Source organism: Diabrotica undecimpunctata, chromosome 1 (assembly GCF_040954645.1).
Source record: "Diabrotica undecimpunctata isolate CICGRU chromosome 1, icDiaUnde3, whole genome shotgun sequence".
Classification (NCBI taxonomy): Eukaryota; Metazoa; Arthropoda; class Insecta; order Coleoptera; family Chrysomelidae; genus Diabrotica; species Diabrotica undecimpunctata.
Window position 1 is genome coordinate 16875459 of NC_092803.1, and position 13497 is coordinate 16888955.

At 32.6% G+C, this 13497-nt stretch overlaps 2 protein-coding genes across 7 annotated transcripts in view; one reads left to right on the plus strand and one right to left on the minus strand.

Moving 5' to 3' along the window:
* tutl (immunoglobulin superfamily member turtle) overlaps positions 1 to 13497 on the plus strand; it is a 500395-nt gene that overhangs the window by 247307 nt on the left and 239591 nt on the right. The window lies entirely within an intron of this gene.
* LOC140432816 (uncharacterized) lies at positions 210 to 842 on the minus strand. The gene has a single exon (XM_072520973.1). The coding sequence runs from the start codon at positions 840 to 842 to the stop codon at positions 210 to 212; it is 633 nt and encodes a 210-aa protein (XP_072377074.1).

Genomic DNA, 13497 nt, shown 5'->3' on the forward strand with positions numbered 1-13497 from the left:
CTGGGTCGATTAAATTGATAATTGGGTTGTTGTTGTTGGAAACTAGATTGATTATAATGTTGATTAGAATAGTGATGATTATATTGATGAGGTCTATTTGGAATGTAGTTAGTTTGACGATTAGGATAATTATGATGGTTTTGCCTTTGATAATTATGACTTTGGTGATTTGAAGATTGTGGCGTGACGTGATGTTTTTGAAAGTTGGGTTATTTTCCTTTATATTTATTAAGAGGATTAAGAGATTGAATTCTTTGGTCGTTATAAAATTGCCTTGTTAAAATATCCGAAGCTTGTATAAATGTTCCGGGATTATGAATTTCAAGAATGGTTCTTGTTTTTTCATCTACGTTGCACAATAAAATATCAACGGAATTTCCTTCGTTTTGTTCTATAAGTACTGCTTTTCGTTCGGCACTTAGTCCTTGTTCTGCATTTATTTTTACTTCTAGTCTAGATTTAATTTGTGAAATCCTCGCCAGAAAATCTAATATATTTTCGTTTCTTCCTTTTGTGGATTGCAGAAATTCTTTAGTTAAAGTTTGTCTATCTATCCTATCTCCAAAGTTTTGTTTTAGTGTTTCGCGAATTAGTGGCCATGTGTTTAGATCTGGTCTACACATAATAAAATTGAGGACGTTGTCTTGTAATTTGGAACGTATGACACTAAAAGTGTAGTCATTCAACGTGTTGTCCGTTGTTTGTCCATAAGTGCGGTAAAAATTATCGCATGTTTGGATGAAAGTTTCTAATTTTAATGGATCTCCATTAAAACTTGGTAAAACATCTGCAAGAGTTTTTGCTGCGTAGACTGTGGGTGTACCGTTTTGAGATAATGCCATTTTGTTTAAATCGGAAGCTAATTTGTCAATTTCACTTTGCATATAGGTAGGAATTTTGTTATTTTAGTGTACTCTTTTGTTAATTTAATGAAAAATACTCTTTGAAAAAGACTACTACAATAGAAATCTCTAGCGAGTAATATGGAAAATAAGAAATACTTCAAATTGTAAATGATCAGCCTTAGTATATATGCGAATGCAAAATTATTTAAAATATAATAAATATCAATAAACTCACAATAAAATAAAAAGTAACCAGTAAAAGGAAAGTAAGACAGGAATAAAAGAATTCTCAGTAACTTACGTGTTTTTTTTAGAGGTTCTTCTGACAAATGGTGGAAACCAACGGTTCAGCTCTGTTTTCTTCTGCAACCTTCAGGTATCCTACTGACTGCGCCAATTATATATTTCTTTTTGGAAATATACTTTTTAAAAACTTTATTTCACAGATTATATGGTACACTTTTACAATAACTTAAAATTACAAGTAATATAAGAACTAACGTAGTTAATGTTAAAATATAGACTGATAATGTGTTATGATTATTACAGCTTTTATATGAGTATACAATAAACAAATTAGTCTAGAAAGTAATCAGGAATCTTCCAATATTGATTAGTAAATGGTTTCTTATCAAATATACATTAGGATGATGTCTCTTTGGAATATTTGGCATGGTGAAAGCGGCTACATAATTCATGCTAATACAATAGGTAGGATAGGATGACTATCGCTGCATACAGGAAATATAAATTTACTTCTCTTGCACATTACGAAAAAAAACCTTGCTTCTCTTGCACATTACGATTTTACATCTAATATGTGGTCATTGTTATACAAACAATTTCTGCGTAGTCATTAGATTTGATGGTCTAATAAACACGAATCGAGAGTGTGTAAATAACTAAAATAAACGGCTATTTTTTTTTTTTGAAAAGGGACTTTTTTAAACACTATCTCTATTCCCTATGCAAGGAAAGCACGTTGAAGGCACGTTATTTAACTATTTTCTATACAAAAGTTGGAGTTGCAAGTCGAAAACGAAAGGAAAAATGTTGCACATTAAGTAAATAAGAATACGTGGATTTACCACGGATTTACCACGGATTTACCATTATACTTTGGATGTATAAAACTACAAACAATTCAGTTTTTTACAACTACCAGAATCTACAGAAACCGTAAATTTGACCGAATAATTGTCTGTAATTGATTTGTAGAGGTCAGTATATGACGCATCCAAAGCCCTAAAGTAATAATAATTTTCTCTCCAAAATTTTGTTTTTTTTTGTACTTTAAGGACGAAAAATTTGTCAATTTTTACATCTAGGGTGTAAAACTAAACAGATATTTCAAAAAAAAAATCAAATTATTATCGATATCTTACATCTTACTCGCTACTATAGAACAAATCCCATCCTAAAACTGAGATTTCATCCAAAATCCTCATGATCTTTATCAACGCCGTCCCTTTTCCCGACTTCCACCCTGTCGGAACTGAAAAATACGATTTCTCATAGAAGAAATCGTGTAATATATAGAAAGCTTCCTTCAAGCGAATTATTCCAAACCTCTGCATTTTCTGGGTTAGTAATGATAACAGCTCTCGGGAGATATTTAAATATCCCCATGACCGGACGATAACGACGCCGTTATTCTTATGGCAGCCTACGGGTTAGAACAAAAGAAAGGGATATTTAAGTTTTCTAGAAAAATGATTTTCTAATAAAAAACAAGATCCACATTGTCATAATTGGTTTAGTATTACTCATTAAAATATAATTATTTTTACTTCATTATAACCATAATAAAGATATTTACATTTGTCAAAACAATTTATTTAAATAATTTTGGAATAAGAGAAATGTGAGTAATATCATCACAGTTTATAGTAATTTACAATATTGTACTTTAAACAGTTGATAATACAAATACTGAAAAATGTTTATGTAGAAGCTTTTGACTGTGTATATACAGTTTTTTAAATAATGGAAAAAGTTAGAAAAAAATATCGATTTTCATATTTTTTCCTATATTTGACAAAAAAATGCTTACCCACGCGAGCCTTGGTTCTCTCCAAACTCCTGGGGAGAATCTTTTCTGACCTTTTCTACTACCTTCAAACATGCTTACCGTGACCTACTTTCCTACTCATCCTCCAACATGCCTAGACAACATAAAGGATGAATGCTAATAAACCCCCTAAATGGCGAATTTCAAAACAGAAGCAATGGTACATCAGGTGGGTAAAAATCGCCATGATTTTTGCAAGAGATTGCTCTACATACCCTTTAACGAAATTCGAAAACTTTTAAACTCCGTGTTGCTTTAAAGCAAGAATATCTGCTCCAGAATTTGCAAGTAAACTTGCCGAGGTTCTTCTGAAACTATGGCATTAAGGCATTTTTAAATATTCTGAAGTTTTTGTGCAAACTTTCGGCAAGTTTAGCGATAGAACAACCAGTTGTTTGATTCATTTTCCTGGTCTATAGCAGACAAATAAACGTGACTGATCCATTTTCGGACGTAACGATATATATATTTCCTATAAATGCCAATATATTAGGGCCATTATCCGGTGAAGCCTTGATTACAAACGTTCTCTGCGTATTTGTTTTAGTATTTGGTATATTTACTATTAAAACTGAATCTTTATCTTCAACATCTGTAGTGTCCATTTTAACAAACTCGTCAAACCTGCATGCTCCTGAAATTCCGAAAATGAGGAGAACATACAAAACAAAGAAAAAAGAATTAAAAAATATTTGGCGACGGTAGGATTCAATAGCAATATTTAACAGTGAGCGGCGCATCAAATCCTTGAGCTACCAGGATTCATATATCAACTTTGCGGTATTATGAATATAGCCTATTTCTAATACAATATTTGCCTATTTTTTTAATATAATTATTTAATTCTTGGAAATATCTTACCTTCATTAATAAATAATTATCATCGGGGGCTTCAAGTAAAAATTTATTTACTTCCTCTCAGGCAAATGTCTAGATCCGCCACTGCTTTTTCTGTTGCTGAAGATAAAGCACTAGATGTTCTCGAGCTTTTGTGACCAGATTGAGAAAGAGTTGGTTATAAGTGTTCAATATACATATATAATAACGGATTTATTACGGCTGTCACCGCTTCTCCGCCCCCAATTTCCATCTTTTTCTGTCATATGCAGTTGCCTCTTCTAAGTCTCTTGCCGCCATTGCTTCATCAATATCGTTGCGCCAACTTCTCCGTGGTCGTCCTCTCTTTCTTCTTTCAGGAGGGATCCATTCCAGTACTCTCCTAGGCCATCTGTACTCTGGCATTCTTTTAACATGTCCGAACCAGATTAATTGTTTTCTTTCTATGTCATCATTGATATTTCTCTCCATTTTCATTTCGTTTCTTATTTGTTCATTTCTAACTCTCTCCAGTTTCGATCTACCGCAGCTTCATCTCAGATAATCCATTTCTGTCGTCATAAGTTTGTTTTTATTAGCTTTGGTGACGTCCCATACTTCCGAACCGTAAAGTGTAATACTTTGAACTATACTACGGATATGTGTTTTTTGGTTTCTCGTCGAATTGTTTTTTGCCAGAGAAGAGAGTTTAAGGCACGGGTCGCTGCTCTGCCCTTGTTTATTCTTTTCCTGATTTCATCTGCGCTATTTCCCTTCTTGTTGAAAATGACCCCCAAATATTTGCAGGATTGCACGCCTTTGATTTTGTCGTCTTCCAAGACTAGGTCACATATTTCATCTGTTCCCACTGAGAGATATTCACATTTTGTCATATTCATGTTTAGACCTGCCACCTCATATTTTTCTTGCAGTTTTCTTAATAATAATAAGAATTATTCATAAGTGTTCAATGCTCATATAAAATACAATCTGAAACGTTATCCAAATACTGTCGAAAACCAGTATCTGGATACTATTTAAAACAGTTTAAGATCATCATCAGATTCATCATAAAAGGTTTTGTTGATAGAATAAATAATTAAATATTATTCGATTTACATTTTCACAATAATCTTTAGAAAAATCAAAATATTTTTTAAATTTAAAATGAAATTATCTTATTTAATATTTTTTACGTATTTATTTAATATTAAAATTCAATTCAATTTAATTTCAAATTCAATATTTGATAATTTTTCGAGGGCTGTCCGGACCCCCTGGCTACGTCAATGACCTATTATAAGAACAATCCATCAATTTTAAATAAATAAGTAGGTACACTTCATTATTTTCCTCAAAACTACCAAACTCGTTGACATATTATAATAGAAATAGATAATATATATCATAAAATTGTCTGTAGGTGTGATTAACTTTACTAAAATCCTGATAAGTTGCTTTAGTGATAAGACCGCCCATTAGTGGGTGTGATAATGACTACTAATAAACTAATAAAAACTCTAAAAGTATGTAGGCGGGTTAACACAATTAGTACAAAACATTATTTGAATGTTTTGATTTGTTGACAAGGTACGACGATTTATTATTGGAAGGTACTATTATCCAGTATGATTGAGTCAGTGTTTTTAGATCTAAGGAAAAAAGAAACCAGTTATTTAAGAAAGATATTTGTGTATTTAGTCATATTTTATGGAATGCAAGGTTTGATTTATTTTAATACAAAGCCGTCGAATAAAAATCCTAATTAAAATAGGCCATAGAACATGCCTTCCTTTTTTTGTAATTAGTTATTTCCTCACAAGAATTAGAAAACAATATAAATATGACCTAACTCTTGCAAAGAGTTTGTAATGTAATTGTTTAATTTCTTTTAGCTCTTAGTATCATTCAGCTGTACGCCTCTCTGTCGAAAAAGATGAAGATCAAATCGATGAGTTCTTTAGTAGGTATTAAATAAGCGCTAAACAGTATCAATAACCATAATAATGAGGAATTTTAACGGTTAATTAGAAAAAGATGTTATTGGCAAATTTGGACTTGAAATACGGAAGGAAAGGAGTGGCAGATTGACGAAATTCTGTCAGGAGTTTGAAATAATGTACGTAAGAGTACGTAGACTGTGTCATAACGTTTAAGACTACTTTCTCATGATGTTAATATACAGATTGCCATGATGGTCACCAATATCCGAAACGGATAGGCACTACAAGAAGAAGATAATGATGTTACCATAAATTCTTCCTGTTCACTGTCGACATCTACTTCTTGAATCTCCTCATGTTCTCTTACAGTCCTGCTGTTACACATTTTCTTGAAATGGTTGTAATACAAACGCTTATTGCAAATTTTACCAAATGCTGGACACCTTTGAAACTCATGAGCACGACCAAATTTTCTGCGCTGACCACTTTTTCTTGAGTTTTCCCTCTGTTTCCTTCTTCTGCTTCATCCAGTATTAAAGTTATTTGAAAATTGTTTTTCCTTGTTGTTTGATTACCATTTTCCCCTTTTATAGAATGAATATTAAGTGTTTGACTTGACTGAACTTCTTTAAACTATATTTTTGAAATTTCATCTGTTCTACACTATGTCTATTGCCTTTTGTAAGGTTAACTTAGGATTCTGCAACATTTTTTCTTGTAAATCTTTATTGAGTATTCCCAAAACTAGTCTATCCCTGATCATTGAGTCTAGAACATCTCCAAACTCACAATTTTTTGCCAATTTACGTAAGTCAGGTAAGTATCAAATAGCTCTCCTTCCTCGTGTTTTCTATTGCAGAATAAAAATCTTTCGTAAATCACATTCTTTTGAGGGGTGAAGTAATTCTCTAGTTCACCCAATACTGTATCATACGATTTTCTCTGTACATCCGCTAACTTTAAGGTGTTAAACACATCAAGTCCGTCATCTCCCAAAAAATGTATTAGTAGAGCAATTTTTACCGTGTCTTCCTTTTTCGCCTTGTCACTGGCCAAGAGGTAAATTTCTGTTTGAATCGCTAAAAGTTTTCATTCACGTTACCTTCAAATGATAATGGTTGAGGATTTCCAAACTCCATATGGTTCTAATTCTATCAACTTCTTGTTTTCGTTTTAGTTTGGAAGCAGCAAGCTTTATTGACCACAAGACTGCGCCATGTAATAACGTTTAAGACTGACTGTTGTACATCTTTATTACTTGTATAATGATAATCTATTCTAAAGTGCTTAACCTCTATTTTTGCCATGAGACCTCGTGCCGCCTGTTCTATGTCATAGTCTTGTCAGGACTTTACATTCATTAGCTCTGCAGTCTCATGACAGACTGTATACATGACATGACATCTCATGACAAACCTGATAGATTACATAGTTATCAGTAAAAGGTACTTTAATTCCATGGTATCAAAATAAGAACTAAAATAAACGATGTATTCAATAACAGCAATAGGTCCACATATAGAATCAACTTTCCGACCCTGACATTTCTCGCCTATCAGCAGGTTTCCAGCGATTTATCATTGAATGAGGCCTTGGATTTGGATCGTTTATGAATACATTCAGCATAAGAGTTCGTTTCCCTGAGCAGCAACTCGAAGAAATAGTAGCTAGAAGATAAAAGTACTCTATCGGTTTACCTTCAGAGGGTAGGGCCAGGTTAAATCTTGGTTGCATTGTCAACTGGATCCTTCGAAGATTAGATGGATTCTCCGCTCATTGCAAAGTCGTCTGCGGTTCTCTAGGAACCACAGGTTCTATTTCTGGTTTAGGGACGTCTTCTGCAAATTCTTCGGCCAAATTTTCAGTACTACTCCACTCACTACCGGAATCTTCAAATTGTTCATCATCTGACTCTGAACAGAATACTAATGCAAGCATTTCCTCATATGTTAGGTTTTTAGAACTTCTAATGCTTGGCCTCTTACAGTTAGATAGTCCCGGACTAAAATTATTCGCCATTTCCGATACTATTACAACTTTAAACCGGAACCACGGACGTTAATTTAAAGTTTCACACCTATGTAACGTGCATCTACCGTAAGAAGACCTCAGTTGAGGTAACCAAGCCCGTAATGGTTTATTTAGTAACGAAATATCACCACCGACACTCGTGCATTATCGGCACCCTTGAGAAATCCGTGTGCCGACACACTGTCGGCGTGGGCGTTGAGCGAGTTAATAGAAATTATTAGATTTCGATGGGCTGGTCATGCTGTAAAGATGGATGACGAGATATTGCCAAGAAGAGCTGATTTTTTTACTGACAATAAATTCCAGGGTAGAAGGCCAAAAGATGAAACACGGCAACGTGCAACGGTGGGAGATTAAAGGACAGTGGAGACGGAAAACTTGATCGGTGTTAGAACTTGGAGGCGAAAGACGCGTGGAATTTCATGAAACTTACCTAATTTAGACTGGTGCATCATTAGAAAAAGCAGACTGTGCTGTCTGTTTTTTTGCAATTAAGCTAAATATGATAAGTAATCAAAGTATATTACGTAAAAAAATTATCGCTAAGCGTTTTCGATTTCTGTACTAATTCTTTGACTGTACTTCTTTTATCTTAATTCCCAAGTGTCGTCGTTTTCCTTCGCTACTGAAGCTATAAGAAATAAAGTTTTTTATTAAGTGTTTATCGTTTCAAACTATAGTAAGAACTAACTTTGAACAACTCATTAAGAGTAAACTCATGCAAGACTGTTTCTCCAGCGGTAAACCCCAGAAGTTACGATCTTTCTGGAACTTGTCCCGATACAAAATCCAATTAAGTTTGGGGCCATCTGCAACACTGTTTCGGGCTAAAAGCGAGGCATAACATCAATGCCCTAAGTAACTAATTGATCAGCCAGTCGATTGTAATCTAATGTGATAATTAACCCAGATTGTAGATAAGCAATAATGTAGAGGTTAAGTTTTCGATTGTGTTCCGAGATTCTCTGGAAACAATACCCTGTATGTGCAGTTGGCGTTTGTGCGGATAATCGTTGACACTGTATAATGGTCGATGGCTTGGGGGGACTTCAAGAGATGACAGCTGTTGAGAGAAGCTCGACGGAAAGGTCAGAGTTACAACTACTGATCAAAAATAACAATAATATCTTTTTTTAGTAACAATCAAAATAATAGGTTTTTGGTTAAAATATACAGAGGGAACAGCCAATAAATCAATTGTAGCATGTTCAAAAAACGCTCAGACACGTCGATTGGTATCTTAGTTGCTCATTTCTTACAATAAAAACTTTTTATACCGGATGTCATGTAACAGTGGCTAATACCAATTTCCTTATTTCCAATACAAAACCCTATATATTAAACAATTTTTAGATTCTTCAAAACATTCTAGACATATTTCATATACAATATCGTATACTTATCTTTAACTGTTTCGTAAATATTAAGTGTTTTCAGATTTATTGCAAAATTTGCTACACCACACTCAATGCTTATTTCCCATGCAGTTCTTGATAATAAGAAAGTCAGCAAAAATAATAATAATAAACTGAAGAGGGTGTTTTTACTACAAAAAAGATGGTAAAATGGTTGGTGCAGTGATTTTTAAAAATAATATTTAGTCCAGTCAGGTAGTTTATAATATCTATATATATATATATATATATATATATATATATATATATATATATATATATATATGTATATATAATATAATATCTATATATATATATATATATATATATATAATATATATATATATATATATATATATATATATATATATATATATATATATATATATATATATATATATATATATATAACTGTTTTGGATGGGTTGGAGTCAATAAAAGGGCTATTGGTTAACTATTTTTTTAATCTCGAGCTTTCAATTGTGTTTACAATTATTATCAAGAGCTAAAAAAGACAAAATATCTTACAAGGTTGAACTAGAAAGAAAAAACAATTTTTTTTGTTAACTTACCAAATAAAAATTAGTTTAGTAAATAAAAATTGCTGCTAATACATCTTAAAAATAATTAATATAAAAATGTCTTAATCTAATAAATGCTTCTCTGAAAAATTTTTATAATTTTGAAAACATTTTTTTAATTCAAAAATAATTGAATTTATAAATAAGTTAAAATAGCAACCAATTACAAATAAGCCTCAATGTCATAAATGCCAACATAAAATTTTTATTTTTGACAATTATATTGCCAAAAGTAAAATTTCGTTTAAATATTCTTTTTTGTTTAGTAATTGTATATATATATATATATATATATATATATTTATATATATATATATATATATATATATATATATATATATATATATATATATATATATATATATATATATATATATATATATATATATATATATATATAGAATATATTCAATGGTTGAATAGCAGAGGTTTTATCGGTCAATACTTGGCAAATAAAAGACGTCAACTGCTTTATTGCTTTATTTGAATACGTTTCGCTTTTATTTTTAAAAGCATCATCAGTTCACTACAAATAAAAAAGATTTTAGAATATAAGTAAACAAACCAACAGGGTTCATACTTACAAGAACAATTTGTAGGGTTTTTTTTAAGATGTTATAAAAACTCTACGATAACTTAACATTAAAGATTAAAAACTAAACGGGAGAAACGAAACAAAAAATACAAGTAAAACTGTAAGAACATTAGTTCATTTAATTTTAACCGATGGCTTCATTTGAACGTTGGTTTAAGCTCTTTCGAGGGTCAAACCACACTAATCTTTTCGATTGTTTTGGATCGGCTCGTCATAATTTTCACATGTGGCTTGTTATCGTCCATGTGTTTCTTTGGAATGCATGGTGCAGATTACGATTCTTAAGGGAAGTATCAAGCGGAACAGGGACGGACCTTTTTTTTAAAAAGGATTCATTAATTCCTTTTTCTTTAAAAAACAAACAAACAAAAAAAAAAGAAAAAAAGAAGAAATTTGGAAAGAAAAATAGGATTGAAGTTACTGTCTTGTAAGGGTTTTATTTATTTTGTATGATGAGGGAGAAAATCTTAATCTAAAACTCTTAATCTACTGAAGTCCATTCTCATAGATAACTCCTATCCGGCATCCTTCATCAATAAATTTCTATATTCCAAAAGCTATGGGCAGTCCATTACCGAAACACCCAATGGGCTAACATTAGCGTCCATATCTAACAAAATACAGATTAATAAGTCCCCCCTCACTCCTGAACAAACCACTAAATATGCTTCGCTCCCGTACTTCCCACAAATCACTACCAAGCTTAACAAACTTTTCAAAAACTTACCTGTTAAAATAGCCTTAAAAAATACCAGAACCTTAGGTAAGTTATTTTCTAAGACAAAAACTCCATTGGCCCCTCTAGAACAAACTAATGTCGTCTATCAAGTACCCTGTGCAGAGTGCAACTCCTGCTACATTGGCCAGACCAGCCGCTCCCTTCAAGGTCGACTAACGTCCCACAAAAGCGACATTAGGATTTCTAAACCATCTTGTGCCCTTGCACAGCATGCCATTTCAACCAAACACAGTATCCATTTCACGAATACCAAAATACTGTGCAAACAACAAAATCATCATAAGCGATCCATCCTTGAAATGTGTCAAATTCTTAAACATCCATCCTCCCTAAATAAGAGAACCGACATCGACAACTTGAGTCAGATATATCATTCCCTCATCATACAAAATAAATAAAACCCTTACAAGACAGTAACTTCAATCCTATTTTTCTTTCCAAATTTCTTCTTTTTTTCTTTTTTTTTTTGTTTGTTTGTTTTTTAAAGAAAAAGGAATTAATGAATCCTTTTTAAAAAAAAGGTCCGTCCCTGTTCCGCTTGATACTTCCCTTAAGAATCGTAATCTGCACCATGCATTCCAAAGAAATACATGGACGATAACAAGCCACATGTGAAAATTATGACGAGCCGATCCAAAACAATCGAAAAGATTAGTGTGGTTTGACCCTCGAAAGAGCTTAAACCAACGTTCAAATGAAGCCATCAGTTAAAATTAAATGAACTAATGTTCTTACAGTTTTACTTGTATTTTTTGTTTCGTTTCTCCCGTTTAGTTTTTAATCTTTAATGTTAAGTTATCGTAGAGTTTTTATAACATCTTTAAAAAAAACCCTACAAATTGTTTTTGTAAGTATGAACCCTGTTGGTTTGTTTACTTATATTCTAAAATCTGTTTTATTTGTAGTGAACTGATGATGCTTTCAAAAATAAAAGCGAAACGTATTCAAATAAAGCAATAAAGTAGTTGACGTCTTTTATTTGCCAAGTATTGACCGATAAAACCTCTGCTATTCAACCATTGAATATATTCCAAATTTAATAAACGGTCGTATTTTTTACTATGTATATATATATATATATATATATATATATATATATATATATATATATATATATATATATAACAGGGTGAGTTTTTAGTGGGACATCGGTCGATAATTCCATGGGGAATTATCGACCCAATATTTTCCCCATCGACCCAACATATTTCGAAATCCCCATGAAATCAACACCATCTATTCTTCTTCTTGATGTGCCTATCCGTTACGAATATTGGCGATCATCATGGCAATCTTTATCTTATCTGCAGCAGCGCGGAAAAGCTGCACAGATGTTGTATTAAACCAGATTCTGAGGTTCTTTATCCAAGATATTCTTCTTCTTCCTGGACCTCGTTTTCCAAATATTTTTCCTTGTAGGATGGCTTGAAGGAGAGCATATCTGGATTTATTTCGCATAATATGTCCGAAGAGTTGTAACTTTCGAGATAATGGTGGTCAGTACCTCTCGGTTCTTATTCATTCTTCTGAGGGCCTCCTCATTTGTGACTCGGTCAGTCCACGGGATCTTAAGTATTCTCCGATACAGCCACATCTCAAATGCTTCCAGTTTTCTGCAAATATCTTCGTTCACGGTCCACGATTCAACACCATAAAAAAGGACAGAGAAGTCCTAGCATCTCAGCTTACTTTTGTATCAAGAGGGAGATTGTGACTCTTGAAGAAGGCCCCCATCCGATTGAAGGTGAATCTAGCTTTTCCGATGCGTGCTCTAATCTCCTGGTTGTTGGTCTATTCTTCATTTATTATGGTGCCGAGGTAGTTGTAGTGCGTCACTCTTTCTACAGGAGATTGGTTAACGTAGAGTTGACCTTCTGTTATCCTTTTTTTGCTAATTACCATAAGCTTTGTCTTCTTAAAGTTTATATTGAGTCCATATTGCTGACTGTAATACGTGATTTTGTTCATAAGAACTTGTAGGTCTTCTAAGTTGTCCGCAAATACTATGGTGTCATCTGCATATCTAATGTTGTTTAGCCGGTAACCATTTAGTAGGATACCTTTTTCAGTTTCGTGCAAAGCTTTGATAAATATTTTTTTAGAGTACAGATTGAAGTTTACAGGAGACAAAATACAGCCTTGCCTCACTCCACGCATGATTTTCACATAGTCAGTGTGTTCATCTTGAACTCTAAAATTTGCTGTCTGATTCCAGTAAAGATTTTTAATTATTTTCAGATCTTGGTTATTAATTCCTGCTTTTTTTAGTATTGGCATCATCTTGGCGTGCTGTACTCGATCAAACGCTTTCTCGTAATCAACCAGACATGCGTATACGTCGCAGTTGACGTCTCTATACCATCTATATAAAGAAGTAATGCATAAACAATTATTTATTTTATATAATAAGGTAACCAATATATTGCAGTTGTTAAATAAAGTTTAATTGAAATCATTGACCAAAATTTGTATACAGGGTGAA

Coding starts and splice junctions, on each gene's coding strand:
- LOC140432816 (XM_072520973.1), bottom strand. CDS start 842: ATGGCATTATCTCAAAACGGTACACCCACAGTCTACGCAGCAAAAACT.